At 41.0% G+C, this 24,359-nt stretch overlaps 2 protein-coding genes across 2 annotated transcripts; both read left to right on the top strand.

The window, feature by feature from the left end:
- Window positions 1-7,028: 7,028 nt before the first annotated feature.
- Window positions 7,029-8,296, top strand: LOC110942938. Its single transcript, XM_022184698.1, has 5 exons — window positions 7,029-7,168; window positions 7,291-7,598; window positions 7,761-7,868; window positions 7,942-7,957; window positions 8,002-8,296. Exons 1-5 carry the CDS (start codon window positions 7,029-7,031, stop codon window positions 8,294-8,296), a joined length of 867 nt encoding a protein of 288 aa, XP_022040390.1.
- Window positions 8,297-22,875: 14,579 nt separating this feature from the next.
- LOC110942939 lies at window positions 22,876-23,508 on the top strand. Its single transcript, XM_022184699.1, has one exon. It carries the CDS (start codon window positions 22,876-22,878, stop codon window positions 23,506-23,508), a length of 633 nt encoding a protein of 210 aa, XP_022040391.1.
- Window positions 23,509-24,359: the final 851 nt, after the last annotated feature.

Consider the following 24,359-nt stretch of genomic DNA (forward strand, 5'->3'; position numbering starts at 1 on the left):
CAAACATCCCCTCCATGGAAGCTTGGAAACCCATGATTCCAATCTTCTATGTAAGGTTTGTAGGATTTTTGGCTACGGATTCTTGTCTAAAGTTAGTTCTATAACTTTGTTTTAAATTATCTGAGCTTAGAACACGATAAAAGTATATTAAAATAATTTAAAAACCTAGAAGCGTTAGACAAAAATCCTGCAGACAGCTGAACACGGGGTCGTGCTCACTGAGCACGGGGCCGTGTTCGAGGTACTGTTCTGCAAAAGTTTAGTTATCTTCGGCTTCTTTCACAGAAAATGGCCAGCAGAAATAGCGGAACATCTTCGAGAAATAACCGAAATGGAAGAAGGTCGTCCACGGCGGAAGATTCCCTAGTGAACTACGTTTACGCTCTGAGGGAAGCCATAGACGAAATGACGGGAGTAGAGGAAGCATTGGTGGACCGTATTAATCATCTGACGGTAGGTTTGGAGGGCTGCCTGCGAGAAGTAAACCTCCTGCACCAGAGGTTAAACCTTCTCGCTTCCCCGCCTTTGGTTCCGGTGATAACCCAAAGGGCGTGGAATGTAGTACCCGAGGTCATCATTCCAGCCGAATGGCACGCCATGCACCAAGTGCCTCAACCAAGGGTGGTGCAAGGAGTCCCGGTGAGCATTCCTCCTCAAAACACAGAAGAGAATGAAGCTACCTTCTACCTCCCAAGGGAGATAGAAGAATGGCTTTGAATGACAACCGAGGAGCCATCGGCTAGAGAGTGTTACTACATCGGGAAGCTATTCCCGAAATTTTCCTAAATAAGTAGAACCCTTATGATAACCTCATGTATCCCCTAGTTATTTAGCTAAATGTAATATCTCTCTATGTTTGCAATATTATGATGGTTTTTAAGATTGATGGTTGTTTTGCGAATAAAACACACTCATGGTGGTAATGGATGAAAAAGGGAACGAGAAAAATAGAACCATGCACAAAGAACAGAGCAACCCGACACAAATCTCCATCACAGAAGGCTCAACACGGGCCGTGCTCAACCAACACGCCCCCGTGCTGAGCCCCCAGTAGGAAAACACCCAGTTCAGGTAACTGGACACGGGCCGTGTTCAGCGGACACGCCCCCGTGTCCAGGCTTCTGTTTCAATTCTCTAATTTTTGTTACTGGCACTTGACCACGGGGCCGTGCCCGGTCACCACGGGGCCGTGTCCAGGATGCCAGTAACATAAATCTTTGCTTTTTAACTTACTTTTACACATCCTAATCGACCAAAAACCTTATTTTTGGACACATTGAGGACAATGTGTAATTTAAGTGTGGGGGGGATGCTAAAACCTTGAACTTTGCAAATCCTAAATACAAGCCTTACACAAAACTCTATTGGAACCGCTAAACACCCCAAATTTTTTTCAAAAACTTTTTCATTTTTTTTACTTGTCTTAGTTTAAGTTGGGAATAACAAGTTCTAAAAAGGTTATATTTTTACAAATTTACAACCGATAGCGTCATGATAACAAAGAACCAACATAAGAAAATTATGAAACGGCATAACAAGTCTAGTTAAAAATTCGATTATATATACTTGATCACATTAAAAACCCATTCCCACAAAAGTGAGTTTTGAGCCTTTATTGAGCATAAAAATATACATATTTAGACTAAATGCTCATTTTTCGTTTCTTGTGTGAATAGCCGCTTGGTTCTTACAACTCTAGAACTTGCCACGACGATACATTCCCGATCCTTACCAACTTAAACCCAAGTAAGTAAGTGATGGAGGCATTAGGACTAACCATATTTTTCTTTCAAAACCATTATTTTTCATTTTTTTTATCACCTACCCAAAATCCCCCTAGATAGCCCCTTTGAGCCTAAACCTTTCATTTCATTACCCCAAAACCCTTTTCACCCACCAAAAACCTTTTTTATTTTTCACCCTTTATTTTAGTAACAAGCTCGGTTTTTCGTAAACTCGCCTTTTTATGTAATGAAAAAAAAAATGATGAAGTCAAAAACAAACAAAAGCTATATAAAAGCTTGTTTGGAGAAATACTTCAAAATAAAAAGTCGCTAAAGACAAGGTATTTTACGAAAACCGACGCTTTTTACGATTTTCGCCCTTTTACTAACCACTAACACAAACCACCCACCTTTAACCCAAGCCTAACCCTTCACCTCGAAAGTCCTCTTGATATTTACAAAGGTAAAAAGTTAAAAAGGAGGAGGATTGATTGCTTGGCAAGCCTATAGAAGGCGTAAGTTCCATGCCGCTCTCGAGTGATTCACTAAAAATATACACCTTCGGCCGAGTGTTGAGTAATCCCCCGTGAGGTATGTGGACTTGTATATAAATGGAATTTTAATAAGGCATGCTATGCCCAAAAAAGTAATTTATCTTATGAAACGTTCAAAATAAATCATAACGAATAGGATTGTAAATAAATAAAAATAAAACTTACAAAGACCTTGGATTCCCGACACTCTAGGACAAGCTAAAAACTTTCTCTTCTACCTATTCCATTTGGGAGTGTAAGCCACATTTAAAGAGTTTTGCTTGAGGACAAGCAAAAGTTCAAGTGTGGGGGTATTTGATGTGTGTAAAATGCAACATATAAATCACATCAATTAAGGCATAAAACTAACCCTTTTTAAGTACTAATGTTGGAAAAAGAGTGTTTTTGTCTTCCTTTTGTATTTTCAGGATGAAATGAGCTCAAAATCACAAAAGAAGCAAAAAGACAACTAATTCTAGCATAAATACAAGAAAAGGAACAAAAGTAGACTGCCCGGACCCTCAACGGCACCCCCTAAGGCAAAGAAGAGAAAACAGAAGACTGAACACGCCCCATGTCCAGCGAACACGGGGGCGTGCCCAGGAAGCAGCAGAAAAGACAAACCAGTAGAAGCTTCCATTGCCCACCACGGGGCCGTGTCCAGCGGGCACGGGGGCGTGGTGAAAGTACAGCAGGCGCATTAATTGTAATTGCGAATTACAATTAATGAAGAGAGAGAATGTCAGACGGGCACGGGGGCGTGTCCAGCGGACACGGAGCCGTGCCCAGCCTTCTGTTCAGCCTATAAATAGGGGTGATTGGCTTCATTCCATCTCATCCCTTGGCACACCACCTCTCTCACACTTCATCCACCACCCACCACCACCATAACACCATCATCCACCACCATCATCCATTGTCCATCATAGAGTGTGTGAGTCGTCTCGGGATCCAAGATTGATCGTAAGAGTTCTTGACAATCAAGGCCATGTTTGCCTAAGTCTCTTACATCACTTGGTGAAGACAAGTGTTTAGTATAATACTTTTTATTTTTAATCTTTTGCACTTTTTATTTGGTTTTGTATTAATCACTTTAATAACTAGTTACTTATGTTGAAGGTGATCTTTCCTTATCGTTTGTCCGTGGTGTCTTGGCGTTATTTTACTGTCTATATAAAATAAAAGATTTTCACCATTCATATCTCCACGGTCTATATGGAGGTATGTTGGCTACCTGGTCGGGGGTTAAGGGAACGGTTTGGTAAGGGTCTTGCCCTTGTTCAGCGTTTAGAGGTCCTGCTTGGGACCTGGGTCAAATTTAGTAGGATCTCCTTCAATGCCCATAGGTATTGGATGGCGGGGATCCAAACTCTTTGACCCCCTCATAAGTTAACTACTATTAATACTATAACCCGGCTATTTAGGACTGTATCCCTGCTGACTCAGACTACTTAGATGAGGGTAACGTCACCGCCGAAAGCGGGGCCTACCACAATTTGCATTAATAACTTAATTCATTATCTTTCAATAATCCGACCCTTTAGGATTGTATCCTTGCTGACTCAAACTACTGGGTTGAGGGTAACGTCGCCTTCAAAAGAGGGGCCTACTACAATAACTAAGATAATCTCTTAAACAAGTGCAAAAGTGCGAAAATAATCAAAGGTTATACTAACACACGTGTCGGATCCAAGTGATTCATCTTGTCTATCTGTTTTTTATTTTATTTTATTTTTCAGCATTTAGTTAGTTTTTATTTTTCTTAGTTTAAAATATTTTTCTCACTTTTTGATTTGATTAGACGTTGAGGATAAACCGGTATTAAAAGCTCTTGTGTCCTTGGACGACCTCGGTATCTTACCAACACTATACTACGTCCACGATGGGTGCACTTGCCCATATGTGTGTTTAGTGTTAGTAAATATCGTGTTTTATAAATTTAAAACTTGGCTAAAAGTGTAAAAGGGGCTTAAATATACATCAAAATTATATACACACCGACACACATCAATTATGCGTAGTTCAATGTGTGATTGGTGGCTTGGATCCTGGTACGTCACACGTCCCGCGGTGATTCCGCATGTGGTATTTTGGGTGTGTGACAGATATATGCTACGGATAATGTGCCGCTCATTGATGGTTTGGCTGCAATTTCAAAACCGGTGGGATTGGATTATAAGGGGGAGTGGGAATTTGTTTTATGCAAACCCTAATACAGAAATTTCTCCTCTGGAAGGGGACGGTACAAGCTCGCTGAATAACAAAACGGGAACAGTTTCTTTTGCTGAAAAACTGAAAGGTGGACCTAAGCCTAGCAAAGTAAGCTTTTGCTTCCTTGAGAATAATGAAAAACATGGTGGTGCAGATGTCACAATCCCGTTGGAATCGGTGAAGAAGGTCCAAGAAAAGTGTAGTAATGTCCTGTTCGGATATTTTATCGGTAAAAGATTAGCCTTCCCAGTGGTTGAATATTTTGTTAAAAATCATTGGAAAAAATACGGCCTTCAAAAGAGTATGATGAATGCCAAAGGTTTCTTCTTTTTCAAATTTGATACAAAGGAGGGTATGGATCAGGTTTTGCATGAAGGGCCGTGGCTTATTCGAAATATTCCTATATTCTTAAAACCGTGGTCGTCCAAGACAGAGATCAAAAAAGAGGAATTTAAAAAGGTAAACGGTATGGGTGAAAATGCATGATGTCCCTCTGGCGGCGTATACAGAAGATGGCTTGAGTCTTATAGCTTCTAAAATAGGGTCGCCAAAATTCTTAGACAATGAAACTTCGAGTATGTGTTTGGAGTCTTGGGGACGTAGTAGTTACGCTCGAGCGGTGATTGAATTGGATGCTGCAAAAGAACCAGAAAATATAGTGTCTGTTGCTATCCCAAATGTTGAAGGTAGTGGATTCTTACTAAGCTCGGTCAAAGTTGAATATGAGTGGTCTCCCCTAGATGCCCAACGTGTTGTGTCTTTGGTCATACGAAGGAAAGCTGCCCTAAAGAGATTAAGCTTGACATTAATGATAAAAACAAGGGAAAGGAACAAGTTGATGGGGATGGATTCACGGATGTAAACAGGAAGAAAGCAGCTAAGAAAGGGGTTGTTATTAAGGATAAGCCAAAGTTCGAGTATAGGCCTCTTAAGAAACCAGGTAACCTGGTTATTAAGGAACTGAATTCTCGGCCTAGTACATCAGGTTTAGCTCCTTTGAGAGTTAACAATCGGAGTTCAGCCACTCCACATATTGTTTCAATACCATCGAGTAGTATAAAGCTGGGTAATGCTTTTGGGTGTCTTAGTTCAAGTGGTGATACGATGGACGTTGAGGATTCTGATTGCGATGAGGTGATAGAAATAAATAAGACATCAGAATTTATGCAAGCGGGTAACGACAAATCAGGGGCAAGCACTCCTGCTGAAAAGGTGATTAATGGATAGTATCGCTTGCTGGAACATAAGGGGTTTGAACCGACCCTTGAAACAAAGAGAGGTTCGTAGTGCGATTAATGCCAATAACATTCAAGTGTGTGCTATTTTGGAATCGCATGTTAATGTGTCAAATCTTTTGGGAGTGTGCCAAAGAATTTGTCGATCTTGGAGATGGTCTTCTAATGGAAATATTTGTTCTAAAGGCACTCGAATTATTTTGGGCTGGAATGCGGATTATGTAGATGTTATGGTTTTATCCACAACTCCACAAGTCATGCATGCTCAACTTGTTTTCAAGGACATCAATAAAGCTATGTTATGCTCCTTTATGTATGCGGATAATTATTACATTGAGCGACGAAAGCTATGACAATCCTTATGTTTGCATAAACTTTTTGTCAAGGACAAGCCGTGGGTTATTATGGGTGATTTCAATTCTCTTTGTTTCTAGAGGATACGGCTATGGGATCTTCTAAAATTACGATTGGAATGTGAGACTTCAAAGAGTGTGGGCAGAATTTTGAAGTGTTTGATGTCAATAGTTTTGGTCTCTACTTTACATGGAATCAAAAGCAGAAAAAGGGAGTTGGTATTCTAAAGAAGATTGATCGTGTTATGGCCAATGTGTATTTTATGGATGCGTTTCGTAGTGCTTGTACTGTCTTTCATCTGTTTAGAATTTCAGATCATACGCCACGCCTTCTAAAGATTCCTGGTACGAAAGTAAGTAAACCAAGGCCTTTCAAGTTCCCGAATTTTATTGTTTACAAAAAGGAGTTTGGGGAGATAGATGCGGCTGAATAGATGAAGCATATTGAGGGGGTTCCTATGTTCAAAGTGGTCAAAAAAATGAATGCTCTTAAACACCCAATTCATAGTTTCCTTTACAAACAAGGAAATTTACATGATAAAGTTAAATCTTTAAGGGATGCTTTGGATGAGGTGCAAAGAAATATGGATCAAAACCCAGCTGATGGGGAGCTCAGACAAAGAGAATCGGCTTTATTGGCTTCTTTTCAAGAAGCCTTGCTTGACAAGGAACGATTCTTGAAACAAAAGGCTAAGGTGGATTGGCTAAAGGTGGGCGATGCTAATTCAGCATACTTCCATAACTCCATTAAATGCAGTAATCATCGCAGTCGTGTTAACGTTATCAAAGATGTTGAAGGGAACCTTTACGAGGGTAATGATGTTCCTACAGCTTTTGTTAATTAATTTACCAATTTTCTTGGTCAGAAAGGTAATACTTCACGTATGCCGACTCCAGATTTGTTCCCTAACGTGTTAGAGTCTCATGTGGCGGATCATATGGTTCAAGAAGTAACAATGGCTTAAGTCAGCCATGTTCTCTATTGATGATAACAAGGCCCCGGGCCTAATGGGTATTCTTTTGCGTTTTCCAAAAAGGCTTGGCCGATTGTTGGTGATGACGTTTGTGCTGTTATTAAAGATTTTTTCACCTCTAAATGCCTGCTCCAAGAGGTAAACCATACTATCATTGCTCTTATTCCTAAGGTGACTACTCCTTATCGGGTAACTGATTATCGGCCAATATCTTGTTGTAATGTGATCTATAAGTGTATTACTAAAATTCTATCCAATAGAATTTTAGAGGGCCTTGATAAGGTGGTGAGTTTGAATCAATCTGCTTTTGTACCGGGTAGACGAATTTCTGATAATATTCTTCTTGTTCAAGAGCTTATGCATAACTATCATAGGGATATCGAATCCCCTCGATGTGCCTTTAAAGTAGACATCCAAAAGGCTTATGATACAGTGGACTGGGATTTTCTTGGTGATATTTTGAAGGGATATGGGTTCCATAAGATTATGACTGAGTGGATTATGAATTGTATCACTTCATCGCCTTTCTCAGTTAGTGTGAATGGAAATATTTTTGGGTATTTCAAAGGTAAAACGGGTCTAAGACAAGGTGTTCCCATGTCTCCCTACCATTTCGCGCTTGTAATGGAAGTTTTAACTTCTATGCTTCAGCTAGCAACATTAGTTGAATCTTCATTCAGATTACATAAAAAATGTGAGAAGTAGAGGATTGTTAATTTGTGTTTTGCAGATGAACTCTTTCTTTTTTCTAGAGGTGAGGTTGATTATGTGAAGATTATTATGGTTGCTCTAAACGGGTTTAAGGATATGGCGGGCTTGATTCCTAGTCTCACAAGGAGTACTCCTTTTTTTCTGCAATGTTTCGAATCCAGTTAAGTGTAATATTTGTTCTATCATGCCTTTTGATGAAGGGTCTTTGCCGATAAGGTATCTTGGTGTCCCATTAATTGCTTCTATATTATTACATTCAGATTGCAAGGTGTTGGTGGAAAAATGGAAAACAGAATTACAGATTGGAAAGCTAAATCTCGTTCATTCGCGGGTAGACTTCAATTGATTATTTCGGTTCTATCAGCTTTTTATGTTTATTGGGCTTTAGTTTTCATTTTGCCGGTTAGTATCGTGAAGCAACTTGAGCAAAAGCTTAGAAGTTTTTTATTGTGTCAAGGCCATATAGTTAAAGGAAAAAGCCAAAGTGTCTTGGAATATTGTTTGCTTACCGAAGAAAGAAGGTGGGTTGGGGATTCGTCGGATAGCCGATGTTAATAAAGCTTTAATGGCTTTCCATATTTACAACATTCTTTCCCGAAGAAAATTGCTATGGGTTGACTGGGTTTATTCGTACCACTTGCATGATAGAAGCTTACGGGAAATTCCAATTCAGAATAATACATGTTGGAGTTGGAGGAAGCTGCTCCAAATGAGACAGATTGTCAGAAATTTCTTTGTGACTATTATAGGCAATGGTGAACGCACATTCCTATGGTACGATAACTGGAATGAGCACTACCCTCTATGTCACACCCTGGCTTTGCGGAAGCGTGGTTAATTTGGTGTGACTTCTTAATACCATAGCTTAACCATAACAAAGCTATATGAATTTTTACCATGCAAGATCATCCATTCAATTAAGTTTTAAAATCCAAAAACAACAACATTGTTTTAACGGGAACACACCCTAACGACATAAACATTGTTCAACAAACATTACAAATTCAAACATAACATAAACATGGTTTAAGGTCTGTGACTTGTCCAGGAAAGAGTCACATTCCCTAAACCCGGATGACCTCGGAAATAGTGCAGCGGGAAAACGTGCCATACCGTGCCAGATTCCTTAATTCCCTGAAATACATGTAAGTTGAAAAATCAACAATAATGTTGAGCGAGTTCATGTGTAAGTGAGTAAATAAACCTTTGTATTTATCAATATCCTGGTATGTAGCAAATAAGGAAAAAGAGATCACCAATGGTTTGCAAGGCCATTGATATGTGTGAAATGCAAGTAGGAAGGCTCAAACCTAGCAGATTTATGCGCCGGGTACAAAGTCATCCCGAGGTCCGTTATGCTGGGCCTGGGACTGGGCTCGCTACACCCAAATAGATCTATCGCTCCTGCCCCTCGGTCCTACCCTGACGATTAATGACCTCAAGTTTCCGCCTACCCATTCACATGATCTAAATAGTAACCCTCCTTACGCTGACCATACCATGTAAGAAATATTCGTAATCATAGTAACATGTATTTCACCCCCGCAGTTTAGAAAACTGAAAACAGTTAAGAGAAAAGGGGGACATGAACTCACAACGGTGCGTCTCTACCAAGTATGTCTCCGAAAGCAAGCAGCTGTGCAACGACCTACAAGTTCTAACTCTATTAGACGGACGGCCGTGCCTTAGCTTTATGGTTTAAGTTTTTGGGAAATAGTTAGACAGCTATTTCATGTTTACATTTGGTAAATACTTGGTAGTGATTTTCCTTCCCAAGGATGGGGGATTTAATACATGTGTATTCGTAATATATTATTAAGTCTCACTTAATATATATTTATTTCTAACTCCAAAATATAAATATTTTTCTCAAAAATATTATATTTTTACCTTACAAAATTTTCCCAAAATAATACTTTGGCGAATATACGCGTGCATAAATATTTCTTTAAATTGCGTAAGTTACGTTTTAACGATCGAGTGGTAATAAACATTACCGGTGTAACTTATATATTTATCGTGAAAGCGTTCGTATTATTTTGGATTCGTTAACGTTCGATAATATTATTTTTACCCTAAAAATAATATTATATACTTCACAAAATAATCACAAATAATGTTGTGAAAATATATTTACTAAATATATATTTATCACGTTTAATTTTGTGAAAATCCCACCTCCGATATTTGTAAATAAAGTCGTGACGAAACTTATATATTTGTAAACATGTCAAAAAGTGTGTCTAACACTTATAGTGAAAATAATTCTAAGTGTTAGATTTTTGGAAAAATTTCGCCAGAGTTTCCTCTGTAACTGGAGGTGGCCACGCTTTCAAGCGTATCATTTTCTTTTACAAATCAATTCAACAATTTTCTTATTCGATCAAAACAATTTCCAACACAACAAACTAGTTAATATATATGTTAATCGCATAATTCACATGAACTTGTGATTTACTCAAAAATACGAAGTAAATCTCATTACTTTTAGCGGATCTTTATACCATTCAATCTAGTTTCGTAAAAACCCCGTTTTTATAGAAAGTCCGTCTTTACATCTTCTTGTAAGTTTTACAAAAATAGTTATTTTGTCGAAACTTTGCATTACACAAGTGTTTACACACTTGTGTGTCCTAAAAATCATTCTAGTTATCATAAGATCCGTTTTTAGAAAACATGATTTTCTTGACACTCGGTCCTTTGAAAATACCACTTGTAGATACGTAGATCTACTAGTTTTAAACACTATTTTACAAGTAAAAATGCTTTTACACAAGTTCATGATTCGTGTGTGGTAGAGTTTCACCCTTTAACCCTTGTTTCATTCAAAACAACCTTATGTCATGATCCATGGTCATGACCAACCCGGGTTAAATGATGATCCGAGCTACCACAACATAGATCGGGTCCGAATAACCACACAATTTAATTACTACAACATTTACACAACTTATAAGCTTTTAACCATCTTTATTTGTGTTTTAGTAAACTTTAAAGCATCATCTTGTAAGATTTCAAGTTTTAACCGTTACACATCATATTAACCACTTCAAAATAGTTCGAGTAAGTGTTTTAAGCAACATACCACTAGCTCGAGGCTAGGGAAGAATCTAAGCACAAAACGAGAGGATAAAAGCTAGAGAATGAGGTCCTTCGAGCTCCGAGTGCACTAAGACTCCTTATGCGTGACCCTTGATGCTTGTATGATCTTGGAATGTGAAGATGGAAACTCGAAAATGGGTGGATGAGAAGGGGGTGTTCGGCCGAAAGTTTTTGAGGGAGAGAGAGGTGTGTGTTTGAGTGAGGTTGTGATGTGAATGATCTTATGTGCATTCTCTAGTACTTATAGGCAAATTAGAGATCATGGACCAATGGTTTCAATGTCACAAAGATATTAGACACAAAGAAATAAAATAATCAAAAGTGTACCAAGTGTGTCCCCCCTTAGTTGGGGACGGTTAGGAAGGGGTGGGGGGGTTCTAGTCCATTTCTAACCATTAGTTAGCTTAGTAGTTAGGTTAACTTAGTTAAGTTTAGGGATTAACTCGGTTAGTTGTGTGTAGTGTTTTAGGGCGGGTGTTAGGGTATTCAGGGACCCTAACTGGCTCAGAAAAAGATCAATAATGTTAATGACAATATTTTTATGTTCCGGGTATAGTCCGGTTGTTCGGTTGGATAGTAATCCGTTAAAGCGCTTAACAAAGCTTTAGAGTGTCGTGAATACCATTTTTAGTGACACAACTTATTCCCGACACTTTGGAAAGTGTCTAGTAATATTTTTCTCATGTTTTGGCACTTTATTAGTTAGCTAAAAGCTGAATTGTTTATTAAAGTGCTAAGTTTTGTGCTTAGTGTATGTCCTAGGCACATCTTGTCATTGTATCTTATCCCTAGAGACGCAGTTCTACAACCCTGGTATCCCTACACTCACTATGGGTGTAGTGAAATATTTCTGGCTCATACAGGCCTTAGAGGCAATATCTGCCTGGTGTTGGCTTTATCAGCATGTTCAATAGGTTATCCGTTCATAGTGCTACTGTGCTTTTGTGCATCATGTTTGTCACTAGAGTTCAGCATGTAAATAATGTAGTGACGGTAATCAAAGTATGATGCAGGAATATACAAGTATCAGAATTCAAGTAGCAGTTCATCAGTAATTTCAAGTAAGCACAGTAATTAAGCAGCAATTAATTATTAATTAAACCGTACGGATACCTGATTTAGTGAGGGTTGTGACATTCTCCCCCCGTTAGAAAAATTTCGTCCCGAAATTTTAAGTTCTGCTTCTAGTCGCAGGGTTCTCGGGAAATAAGTGAGGGTATTTCTCTTTCATCCGGTCCTCACGTTCCCAGGTGTATTCAGGACCATGTCTGGCATTCCAACAAACCTTGACGAGCTTGACACTGCTCCGGCGGGTCTTGTTCACCTTCCAATCCGTAACCTCAACGGGTTTTTCAACGAAGTGGAGCGTGTCGTCAACATGAATTTCGTCGGTAGGAATGACAACGGTATCTTGCGTTGGACTCTTCCTCAAATTTGATACGTGGAACGTATCGTGAACACCATTCAGTTCGGCAGGTAGATCCAACTTGTATGCTACGGACCCAATTCTTTCTAGAATTCTGAACGGGCCAATATACCGCGGATTCAACTTCCCACGCTTCCCGAAGCGTGCCACACCCTTCCAGGGTGATACCTTCAACAAAACCATATCACCTACCTCAAACTCCAGAGGCTTCCTTTTTCGATCCGTGTAGGCTTTCTGACGGTCACGAGCCGCACTGATGCGATCTCGGATCTGTGCAATCTTATCTGTGGTTTCCTGGACCACATCAGGACCAACCAACTGTCTATCACCTGCGTCAAACCAACAAAGCGGTGATCTGCACTTGCGGCCATAAAGAGCTTCGAATGGCGCGACACCAATACTGGCGTGGTAGCTGTTGTTGTATGAAAATTCGACCAAAGGCAAATGCTTATCCCAGCTACCGCCCAAATCCATAACACACGCTCTCAGCATGTCTTCCAAAGTTTGTATCGTCCGTTCGCTTTACCCGTCGGTCTGCGGGTGAAACGCGGTGCTCATATTCAATTGTGAGCCAAAAGCTTCTTGGAAGGATTGCCAAATCCTTGAGACGAACCTTCCGTCTCTATCAGAGATGATGGAGAGAGGTACTCCATGGCGTGTAACAATTTCTCTCATGTAAATTTCGGCCAACTTGCTCGTATTATCCTTCTCTCTGATAGGTAAGAAGTGCGCTGACTTCGTTAATCGATCCACTATTACCCAAATAGTGTCATGGCCTTTTGGCGTTCTTGGCAACTTTGTAATAAAATCCATGGAGATTTGTTCCCATTTCCACTTGGGAATCTCTGGTTGTTGCAGAAGTCCTGAAGGCTTCTGGTATTCCGCTTTCACTTTAGCGCATGTTAAACACTTGCTCCATAAACAGCAACATCGCCTTTCATCCTAGGCCACCAATAATAATCTTTAAGATCTTGGTACATCTTATCCGCTCCTGGGTGGATAGAGTACCGTGATTTGTGAGCTTCATCGAAAATAACCTTCCTTAAACCTCCAAACAAAGGAACCCAAATCCTTTTCTCAAAACATAACATTCCTTCCCCGTTTGGTACCAATAGCTTCTCCATCCCACGGAGATATTCTTCTTCAAGGTTCCCTTCCTTGAGAGCTTCTTTTTGCGCGGCACGAATGCGCAAGGAAAGATCGGTTTGGATAATCATCTCCAAAGCCCTAACCCTTATGGGCTTGATTCTCTCCTTTCGACTTAGGGCATCGGCGACCACATTCGCCTTCCCTGGATGATACTTTATCTCGCAGTCATAATCGTTCAACAGCTCAACCCATCGTCTTTGTCTCATATTCAACTCCTTCTGGTTGAATATGTGCTGTAAGCTCTTGTGATCTGTGAAGATTGTACACTTCGTACCATAAAGGTAGTGTCTCCAGATCTTCAAAGCAAAAACCACTGTGCCTAGTTCCAAATCGTGTGTGCTATAGTTCTTTTCATGTACCTTCAGCTGGCGTGACGCGTAAGTAATAACCTTTTGGCGTTGCATCAACACACAACCCAATCCTTGACGTGAAGCGTCGCAGTATACCACAAAATCATCCGTACCTTCCGGTAGTGCTAAGATTGGCGCATTGCAGAGCTTATCTTTCAATATCTGGAATGCTTCTTCCTGTTTGATTCCCCAATCAAACTTCTTATCTTTCTGCGTGAGGAGCGTCAATGGTTGAGCGATTTTCGAAAAATCCTCAATGAATCTCCGATACTAGCCAGCCAAACCCAAGAATTGTCGAATCTCGGTTGGCGTCTTTGGCGTTTCCAAATTCTTGATCGCTTCAATCTTTGTGGGATCAACATGAATTCCATCACCATCACCACGTGTCCAAGGAACTGGACTTCTCGTAGCCAAAACTCGCACTTAGAGAACTTGGAATACAGCTGTTCCTTCTTCAGCAATTTCAGAATGGCCCTTAAATGCTGTTCGTGTTCAGCCTTCGTCTTTGAATAAATCAAGATATCATCGATGAACACTATCACGAATTTATCCAAGTACGGCTTGCAAACTCTATTCATCAAATCCATGAATACTGCAGGTGCGTTTGTCAACCCAAACGGCATGACTAGAAACTCGTAGTGTCTATATCGAGTTCTGAAGGCTGTCTTCGGGATACTCTCCTCTTGTATCCTTAACTGATGGTATCCAGATCGAAGATCGATCTTTGAATAAAAGCTTGAACCTTGCAGTTGGTCAAACAGATCATCAATCCTTGGCAGAGGGTATCTATTCTTGATCGTCAGCTTATTCAACTCCCGGTAGTCAATACACTTACGGAAACTACCGTCCTTCTTCTTGAGAAACAAAATTGGAGCTCCCCAAGGCGAGAAGCTTGGTCGGATAAACCCCTTGTCTAACAACTCTTGAAGTTGTGTCGACAGTTCTTGCATCTCAGACGGAGCAAGTCTATAGGGTGCCTTACCCACAGGCGCGGCGCCTGGAACTAAGTCGATGCGAAACTCCACTTGCCTCAGAGGCGGCAATCCAGGCAAGTCTTCTGGGAAGACTTCTGGATATTCCCTCACGACAGGGATGTCTTCGATCTTCGGTTCTTCAGCTTTCTTATCTACAATGTGTGCCAGAAAGGCAGCACATCCCTTCTGTAAACACTTTCGTGCTTTCAAGCAGCTGATAATCCTTAACGGCGTATCACGCTTCTCTCCGTGCACCACAATGGTCTCACCATCTTCGGTTGGGATACGCACGACCTTTTCGTGACAAACTATTTCTGCCTTGTTGCCTGATAACCAATCCATTCCTACCACCACGTCGAAGCTTTCCAACTGGACTGGTAGTAGATCCAGAGCAAACTCACGCTCTCCCAATTCGATCACACAACCTCTGATAACTTCATTGGCTTCTACCAACTTTCCATTAGCCAATTCGATCGAGTACGGAATATCTAATTTACTAGCGGCTAAACCAAGCATATTCTTAAACTCTAACGACACGAAGCTATAATCGGCGCCAGTATCAAATAAAACGGATGCATAGCGTTGGTTTACAGGGAACGTACCAGTGACAACATTGGGGTCCTGGCGTGCTTCCCTTGCTTCAATGTTAAATACTCTACCACGGGCCTGGTTTAACTTCGGGCAGTTCCTCTTGTAATGTCCAAGATCACCACAGTTGAAGCATCCGGATCTTTGCCCATTTCCACCAGCTTGGTTATTCCTCTGATTACGGTTCACAACGCCCGCTTGATTAGCATTGTTGACTCTATTTCCATCACCTCCATTATTCCCTTGTGGGCGATTTCCATTTCCGCCCCGGTTGGTGTTTCTGTTTCCGAATCCTCCCTGGCCTCTCTGGCCAGCTATGGCCCAACAAGAATCCTTCAAGTGGCCAGTCTTTCCACAAGCTTCACAAACTTTCAAACCACAACGGCCAGAATGGTGGCGTTGGCAGGTATTACACATGGGCTGGGCGCCCATGTATCATTTTCCTTTCTTCCCACTACCAGCTGTAACCTGAGCTGGCGTGCTTGATTCCCCTCTCTTAACCACACCGCTAGTGCCTTGCTTGAAGTTCGAAAACTTCCGCTTGTTACCTCCTGATGACTCCACATGAGTCTCTTTCTTCTTTGGCTCAGCTTCATCAAACTTGTTCAGGCGAATAGCTTCCTCAGTGAGAGCCACGCTCAAATCAATCACCTCAGTAATAGTCGCCGGCTTGGAGGAGGTCACCATGCTTATGATTTGAGGAGCTAATCCCCAAATAAAACGTTCAATCCTTTTGAACTCTGGAGTGACCATGTAGGGTACCACATGTGATAAGTCGTGGAACCTCTGAACGTACTCTGCGATCTTTGAACCTTCCATCTTTAAATGCCAGAACTCTGTCTCCAATCTTTGGATTTCAGCGCGGGAACAGTACTTTTTGCGCATAAGTTCCTTCAGTTCGGTCCAGGTCAGCGCGTAGGCAGCAGCTTCACCAAGTGTCGGTACTTGCAAATTCCACCAAGATAGGGCTCCATCCAAGAATAGCCCAGAGATATAGGTGACTTGCTGATCTAGTGCGCATTTGCTCATGCGAAGAACAGATTCGGTTTTCTCAGCCCAACGAACAAAGGCGACAGCACCTCCTGTGCCATCAAAGTTGACCGGCTTGCAGTCTAGAAACTGCTTGTAGGTGCACCCTGCACGTACAGTATAACATGTGAACGGCATTAGCGTCTTTGCCATAGATATCCTATTTAGGTCATGGTATGTCTAAATGAGTTAGTATTACCATGAGGTGGGTTGTTGTTGCCAGTGTTGCTAGAGTTGCTTCCACTAATCCCTCCTTGAGAGGCGGCGTATTGAGCAATGGCAGCAGCAATGATTTGCTGGAGTTCTGCCTGATTTGTAGGCATTTGCGGTTCTTGACGTCTCGACGGCGTCTTCTAAAGATGTGTTTACGTCGGTCAGGCCATAATAAAACGCGCGTATATAATAATAGTAATAGTACATAACATCTCATGTTATCAGTATATCATTCACATATCATCTCTTATCACAAATATCATTCACACAACATCCCATGTCATCAAAACATAAATAATCAATCAAGCATCAAATATGATGAGAATACTGCGATTGCCATATAGCGAGACCACATAGTAAGTGTATCAGTACATCACAGTGTCATACAATCGTCAATCAACCAGGGGCTACATCACCCCTGTCCAAAAACTATATCAAATCAGTGTCACTACATCCCATGTACAAAATCAACAAAAGTCATAAACAAAAGTAGTCTCCAAAAATGTTGTGCAGTCAAAAGCAATCGATGTCTTCTCACCAACGTCTACTCAAACGGTACTGATGAGCTCTATACGGATGGCGGTGGAGGAGGGGGAAAGTGAGTGTAAAACAAACGACGCAACTGGAGCCAGTCCTCCTCCATGGCTCTCTGAGTACGAATGAAAGAAGCAACCTGCTGCTCCAGTGCAAAGAGGCGTGCAGCATAGTCTGGTGGTACAGGTCGAGAAGGCTGCAAAGGAGAGTGGGTCTGACCCTGGCACTGACACGGCGGCGGCTGAGCTCTTTCCAGCTCCTGAATGCGCTGTGTGTGTGCCTCGTGCTGAAAAACAAAAGACATCAAAACGTCCTCAATAGTGTGCCCCACATGGAAGGGATGGTAGGGGTCGGTCGGTGGCATAACAGGTGGTGATGACCAGAGAAACGGCTCTCTGGCGGGATCAAAAGGTGCCACATGATATGGAGAAACAGGGGGTAGAACAGGTGGAAACTGTGGCATGAAGGGAACAGATGTCGGCACATGCCCAAAGAGATGGGCCGAGGAACCCTCTCCAGGTCGCGCTGGAGGTGTAAACTGAGGAAATGGAAAAGAGAAATCAACGTGTCGTGCATCAGGGATATGAGGGGGAATAGGTGGAACATCATCATCAGCAGGAATCCACCCGTGCTGAGCGTGCTCATCTGGTGGATCCATGTGTGTCGCGAACAGTGCATGCTCAGGCTCTAATGGAACAGGATCAGGTGGGGGAGCAACAAAAGGGTGAACAGGTGCATCAGCAATAAGTGGGTGATCAACATGATCAGCAGCAATGACATGATCTCCCTCCAACAACGGAGCATCCATAGGGTGATCATCTACAGGTGGGTCAGCAATCACAGGCTCAATAGGCATGTCAACATGAACGGGGTCATGCTCGAGCACAGGGTCTAGAGCGGCTGCCTGCTCAGGGGTGATGGCAGGCTCGGGATCATCAAAAGCCATCTCAAAGTCAAACTCGGGGTCGATGGGATCCACTGGGTCAGCTGGGTCGACTGGATCCTCCATAGGCTGATCCATCGGTATAAACTCTATATCCTGATCCGGGTCGAATCTCGGGGGAAAGATAGGATCGGAATCCTCCACATCCTCGTGGTCGAAAGCAAAGCTAGGCATAGGGGCAACAGAGGATGCCTGGTCAGGATCTGAACCATGTGAAAAGTGTTGTGCGCTCAGAGTGTGGGAAGGTGCGGAGGCCACAGACTCGAAGGAGTCTAGAGCAGGTGAGTGTGCAGGTGACTCCACAGCTGGAGCATCTGCAAGCAATAAAAGTCCTCCGTCGGCTATGAGGGCCTTGCCCTCCTCATCGTCCCCTAGGAGATCATCGTCAAACAGATCAATGTCGTCGTCAGCCTCGGCGTCAAGAAGTAAATCGTAGGCAGGGTAAACAGCTAAGGGTATGGGAGCAGGAATCTCCACTAACGGTAGGTACTCAACAAGAGGGCCATCGGCGAGCTCATCAGCCCCGTCAGGTAGCGCGAAGGGCTGGAAGTCGTCCTCGTCCGTGCTGGAAACGTCCGACGTGTGCACCTCATGCTCTGAAGATGCTAGGTCATCAGATACTACAGGTCTAGGTCCGGTGGTGTCTGAGTCACATACGCACAAACATGTCGCATGGCACAGGCGACTCATGATGTCTGTAACATAAACACAGATATGCACAAATAATCAGTCATACAATCAGGTAAACACATTAGTCACCAAGTAAGAAATCACATAGTTTTCCTAGTCCCACTAGCCTCCCAGTCTCCTAGACTGACACTCCTAGTCCCACTAGCCAAATTCCTCCCAGTCTCTAAGACTGCTCTATCGTCCACCTCGACCTCTTAGATCGAGCCTCGGCCTCCAAGACCGAGCCTCAGCCTCCAAGACTGAGCCTATTCTCCCTAGTCTCACTAGCCCTCTACCTCGATCTCTTAGATCGAGCCTCGGTCTCCAAGACCGAGCCTCAGCCTCCAAGACTGAGCCTACTATTCCTAGTCTCACTAGCCATCTACCTCGATCTCCTAGATCGAGCCTCGGCCTCCAAGACCGAGCCTCAGCCTCCAAGACTGAGCCTACTCTTCCTAGTCTCACTAGCTATCTACCTCGATCTCTTAGATCGAGCCTCGGCCTCCAAGACCGAGCCTCAGCCTCCAAGACTAAGCCTAAAAATAATAAATAAAATGTGCTCAACATTTGTTTGTAAAAACGTTTTGGATCTGGACTTAAGTGGTATGCAGTAAAAATGTTTTCGTGAGAGCCCTAGTGATCATAGTCTAGACTCGAGAAGGAATCCTAGTTCGCTATGATCAGAGCTCTGATACCAAGCTGTCACACCCTGGCTTTGCGGAAGCGTGGTTAATTTGGTGTGACTTCTTAATACCATAGCTTAACCATAACAAAGCTATATGAATTTTTACCATGCAAGATCATCCATTCAATTAAGTTTTAAAATCCAAAAACAACAACATTGTTTTAACGGGAACACACCCTAATGACATAAACATTGTTCAACAAACATTACAAAGTCAAACATAACATAAACATGGTTTAAGGTCTGTGACTTGTCCAGGAAAGAGTCACATTCCCTAAACCCGGATGACCTCGGAAATAGTGCAGCGGGAAAACGTGCCATACCGTGCCAGATTCCTTAATTCCCTGAAATACATGTAAGTTGAAAAACAACAATAATGTTGAGCGAGTTCATGTGTAAGCGAGTAAATAAACCTTTGTATTTATCAAAATCCTAGTATGTAGCAAATAAGGAAAAAGAGATCACCAATGGTTTGCAAGGCCATTGATATGTGTGAAATGCAAGTAGGAAGGCTCAAACCTAGCAGATTTATGCGCCGGGTACAAAGTCATCCCGAGGGCCGTTATGCTGGGCCTGGGACTGGGCTCGCTACACCCAAATAGATCTATCGCTCCTGCCCCTCAGTCCTACCCTGAGGATTAATGACCTCAAGTTTCCGCCTACCCATTCACATGATCTAAATAGTAACCCTCCTTACGCTAACCATACCATGTAAGAAATATTCGTAATCATAGTAACATGTATTTCACCCCCGCAGTTTAGAAAACTGAAAACAGTTAAGAGAAAAGGGGGACATGAACTCACAAAGGTGCGTCTCTACCAAGTATGTCTCCGAAAGCAAGCAGCTGTGCAACGACCTACAAGTTCTAACTCTATTAGACGGACGGCCGTGCCTTAGCTTTATGGTTTAAGTTTTTGGGAAATAGTTAGACAACTATTTCATGTTTACATTTGGTAAATACTTGGTAGTGATTTTCTTTCCCAAGGATGGGGGATTTAATACATGTGTGTTCGTAATATATTGTTAAGTCTCACTTAATATATATTTATTTCTAACTCCAAAATATAAATATTTTTCTCAAAAATATTATATTTTTACCTTACAAAATTTTCCCAAAATAATACTTTGGCGAATATACGCGTGCATAAATATTTCTTTAAATTGCGTAAGTTACGTTTTAACGATCAAGTGGTAATAAACATTACCGGTGTAACTTATATATTTATCGTGAAAGCGTTCGTATTATTTTGGATTCGTTAATGTTCGATAATATTATTTTTACCCTAAAAATAATATTATATACTTCAAAAAATAATCACAAATAATGTTGTGAAAATATATTTACTAAATATATATTTTTCACGTTTAATTTTGTGAAAATCCCACCTCCGATATTTGTAAATAAAGTCGTGACGAAACTTATATATTTGTAAACATGTCAAAAAGTGTGTCTAACACTTATAGTGAAAATAATTCTAAGTGTTAGATTTTTGGAAAAATTTCGCCAGAGTTTCCTCTGTAACTGGAGGTGGCCACGCTTTCAAGCGTATCATTTTCTTTTACAAATCAATTCAACAATTTTCTTATTCGATCAACACAATTTCCAACACAACAAACTAGTTAATATATATGTTAATCGCATAATTCACATGAACTTATGATTTACTCAAAAATACGAAGTAAATCTCATTACTTTTAGCGGATCTTTATACCATTCAATCTAGTTTCGTAAAAACCCCGTTTTTATAGAAAGTCCGTCTTTACATCTTCTTGTAAGTTTTACAAAAATAGTTATTTTCTCGAAACTTTGCGTTACACAAGTGTTTACACACTTGTGTGTTCTAAAAATCATTCTAGTTATCATAAGATCCGTTTTTAGAAAACATGATTTTCTTGACACTCGGTCCTTTGAAAATACCACTTGTAGATACGTAGATCTACTAGTTTTAAACACTATTTTACAAGTAAAAATGCTTTTACACAAGTTCATGATTCGTGTGTGGTAGAGTTTCACCCTTTAACCCTTGTTTCATTCAAAATAACCTTATGTCATGATCCATGGTCATGACTAACCCGGGTTAAATGATGATCCGAGCTACCACAACATAGATCGGGTCCGAATAACCACACAATTTAATTACTACAACATTTACACAAATTATAAGCTTTTAACCATCTTTATTTGTGTTTTTAGTAAACTTTAAAGCATCATCTTGTAAGATTTCGAGTTTTAACCGTTAAACATCATATTAACCACTTCAAAATAGTTCGAGTAAGTGTTTTAAGCAACATACCACTAGCTCGAGGCTAGGGAAGAATCTAAGCGCAAAACGAGAGGATAAAAGCTAGAGAATGAGGTCATTCGAGCTCCGAGTGCACTAAGACTCCTTATGCGTGACCCTTGATGCTTGTATGATCTTGGAATGTGAAGATGGAAACTCGAAAATGGGTGGATGAGCAAGGGGGTGTTCGGCCGAAAGTTTTTGAGGGAGAGAGAGGTGTGTGTTTGAGTGAGGTTGTGATGTGAATGATCTTATGTGCATTCTCTAGTACTTATAGGCAAATTAGAGATCATGGACCAATGGTTTCAATGTCACAAAGATATTAGACACAAAGAAATAAAATAATCAAAAGTGTACCAAGTGTGTCCCCCCTTAGTTGGGGACGGTTAGGAGGGGGGGGGGGTTCTAGTCCATTTCTAACCATTAGTTAGCTTAGTAGTTAGGTTAACTTAGTTAAGTTTAGGGATTAACTCGGTTAGTTGTGTGTAGTGTTTTAGGGCGGGTGTTAGGGTATTCAGGGACCCTAACTGGCTCAGAAAAAGATCAATAATGTTAATGACAATATTTTTATGTTCCGGGTATAGTCCGGTTGTTCGGTTGGATAGTAATCCGTTAAAGCGCTTAACAAAGCTTTAGAGTGTCGTGAATACCATTTTTGACACAACTTATTCCCGACACTTTGGAAAGTGTCTAGTAATATTTTTCTCATGTTTTGGCACTTTATTAGTTAGCTAAAAGCTGAATTGTTTATAAAGTGCTAAGTTTTGTGCTTAGTGTATGTCCTAGGCACATCTTGTCATTGTATCTTATCCCTAGAGACGCAGTTCTACAACCCTGGTATCCCTACACTCACTATGGGTGTAGTGAAATATTTCTGGCTCATACAGGCCTTAGAGGCAATATCTGCCTGGTGTTGGCTTTATCAGCATGTTCAATAGGTTATCCGTTCATAGTGCTACTGTGCTTTTGTGCATCATGTTTATCACTAGAGTTCAGCATGTAAATAATGTAGTGACGGTAATCAAAGTATGATGCAGGAATATACAAGTATCAGAATTCAAGTAGCAGTTCATCAGTAATTTCAAGTAAGCACAGTAATTAAGCAGCAATTAATTATTAATTAAACCGTACGGATACCTGATTTAGTGAGGGTTGTCACACTCTAAGCTCATATATTACCCCTAGACAAATGAATCGCGAAGGGTTATCCATCTACTCGAAAGTGGCCGATGTGGTACATGATAATAGATGGATGTGGCCGGATACGTGGCGGGATGCGTTTCCAATACTCTTTCAGCTCAATCCGATCTCAATAGTGCCGCATAAAGTAGATACCATCATGTGGAAGAAACAAGGTGATTCTACGGAACCTTTTTCTACAAAGGTGGCGTGGGATTCGCTAAGAGAAACAGGTCAACGGGCTAACTGGTACAACATGGTGTGGTCTTCTTTTACTATACCAAGACATCCGTTTCTTTATTGGCTGATTTGTAGGAGGAAGCTAGCAACTCAAGATCGAATCCAGTTGTGGAACAATGCTGCGGGTAATGCTAATATGATGTGTTGTCTCCTTTGTAATAGAGGGTTGGAAACACATGAACACCTATTTTTCGAGTGTCCATACTCAAACCAGATTTGGGCCTTAATCCGCAAGAAGATGGATATGATTCAGATTGATGGGAAATGGGAGGATGTGGTGGCGTGGGTGATTCCTAACGCTAAATCTAAACGACTCATTTGGGTTATTCGTAAACTTGTTGCTGCGACGGCTTATTTTGCCTGGCAGGAAAGAAACTCGAGATTCTTTAATAACCAGTTGTGACCGCCGGAAAAACTAGAAGAATGATACACAGTGGGTTTCCCAAGATCTTCTTTGGTTTGTTAGTTTTCTTCATGTTTGCAGTAGATTGTTTGTAGTAATATTGAAATGAGAATGAAAGAAATGATATAATAATAATAGTGGGAATATTATATTGAAAAACAGAAACTACCATACACATTAACTGTTTACATTGACTTTGACATATATATATATACATGTGCAGAGACATGAAGAACCGATGTGTTGTTTTGTGAACCATCGTGTCCCTTCACAAATCAGTTTCAAACTTTAAAGGCTACACATTTGACCCTTCTACTTAATACAAATACATATGTGACTTAAACTTACTTTATACTATTTACATACTTGACCCATAACTAGTAATAAATAAAGATCCAATAATTAAGTGGATTAGTAGGCTAACATTCACCCCCTTAATCCATTTAATTTTGGTGCAGTCTTGAACTTCAAGTTTCAGCAGGTTCCCCGTCGTCCAGGAGAACGAAATCATCCAAATCTTCATAATCTTCCAAGTTGAGATCATCAAGGTCTTCATCAAGTAGTGATCCGCCTATTTTTAGAACATCTTCTATGTCAATAGGTGCTTCTTCCAGTTTTTCAGCATGTACATCCTTTTTGATATCTTCCATGAATGCATCTTTATCTTCAATCAAACTCTCAACTTTGACATCCATCGAGCAACTCGGCTCTCCAACCATTTTCAAACTATTCTTTGCCATATTGTACCTCCATGACATCAAGTCTAAATAGCCTTGATAAATGATCCTTAAGTTTTCTGCATACATCTCTTGTAACCCAAGTTTCATGGCTATTTCAGCCCACTTGTTGTT

Source organism: Helianthus annuus, chromosome 5 (genome assembly GCF_002127325.2).
Source record: "Helianthus annuus cultivar XRQ/B chromosome 5, HanXRQr2.0-SUNRISE, whole genome shotgun sequence".
In the NCBI taxonomy this organism is placed as follows: domain Eukaryota; kingdom Viridiplantae; phylum Streptophyta; class Magnoliopsida; order Asterales; family Asteraceae; genus Helianthus; species Helianthus annuus.

What these genes read in the sequence shown, in the direction of transcription:
- LOC110942939 (XM_022184699.1), top strand. Translation starts at nt 22,876, where the DNA reads ATGAATCGCGAAGGGTTATCCATCTACTCGAAAGTGGCCGATGTGGTA.
- LOC110942938 (XM_022184698.1), top strand. Translation starts at nt 7,029, where the DNA reads ATGTTCTCTATTGATGATAACAAGGCCCCGGGCCTAATGGGTATTCTT. An exon ending in CTAAATGCCTGCTCCAAGAG is followed by an intron (nt 7,169 to 7,290) that starts GTAAACCATACT and finishes TCTATCCAATAG; the next exon opens with AATTTTAGAGGGCCTTGATA. An exon ending in TATTTTTGGGTATTTCAAAG is followed by an intron (nt 7,599 to 7,760) that starts GTAAAACGGGTC and finishes TGTGTTTTGCAG; the next exon opens with ATGAACTCTTTCTTTTTTCT.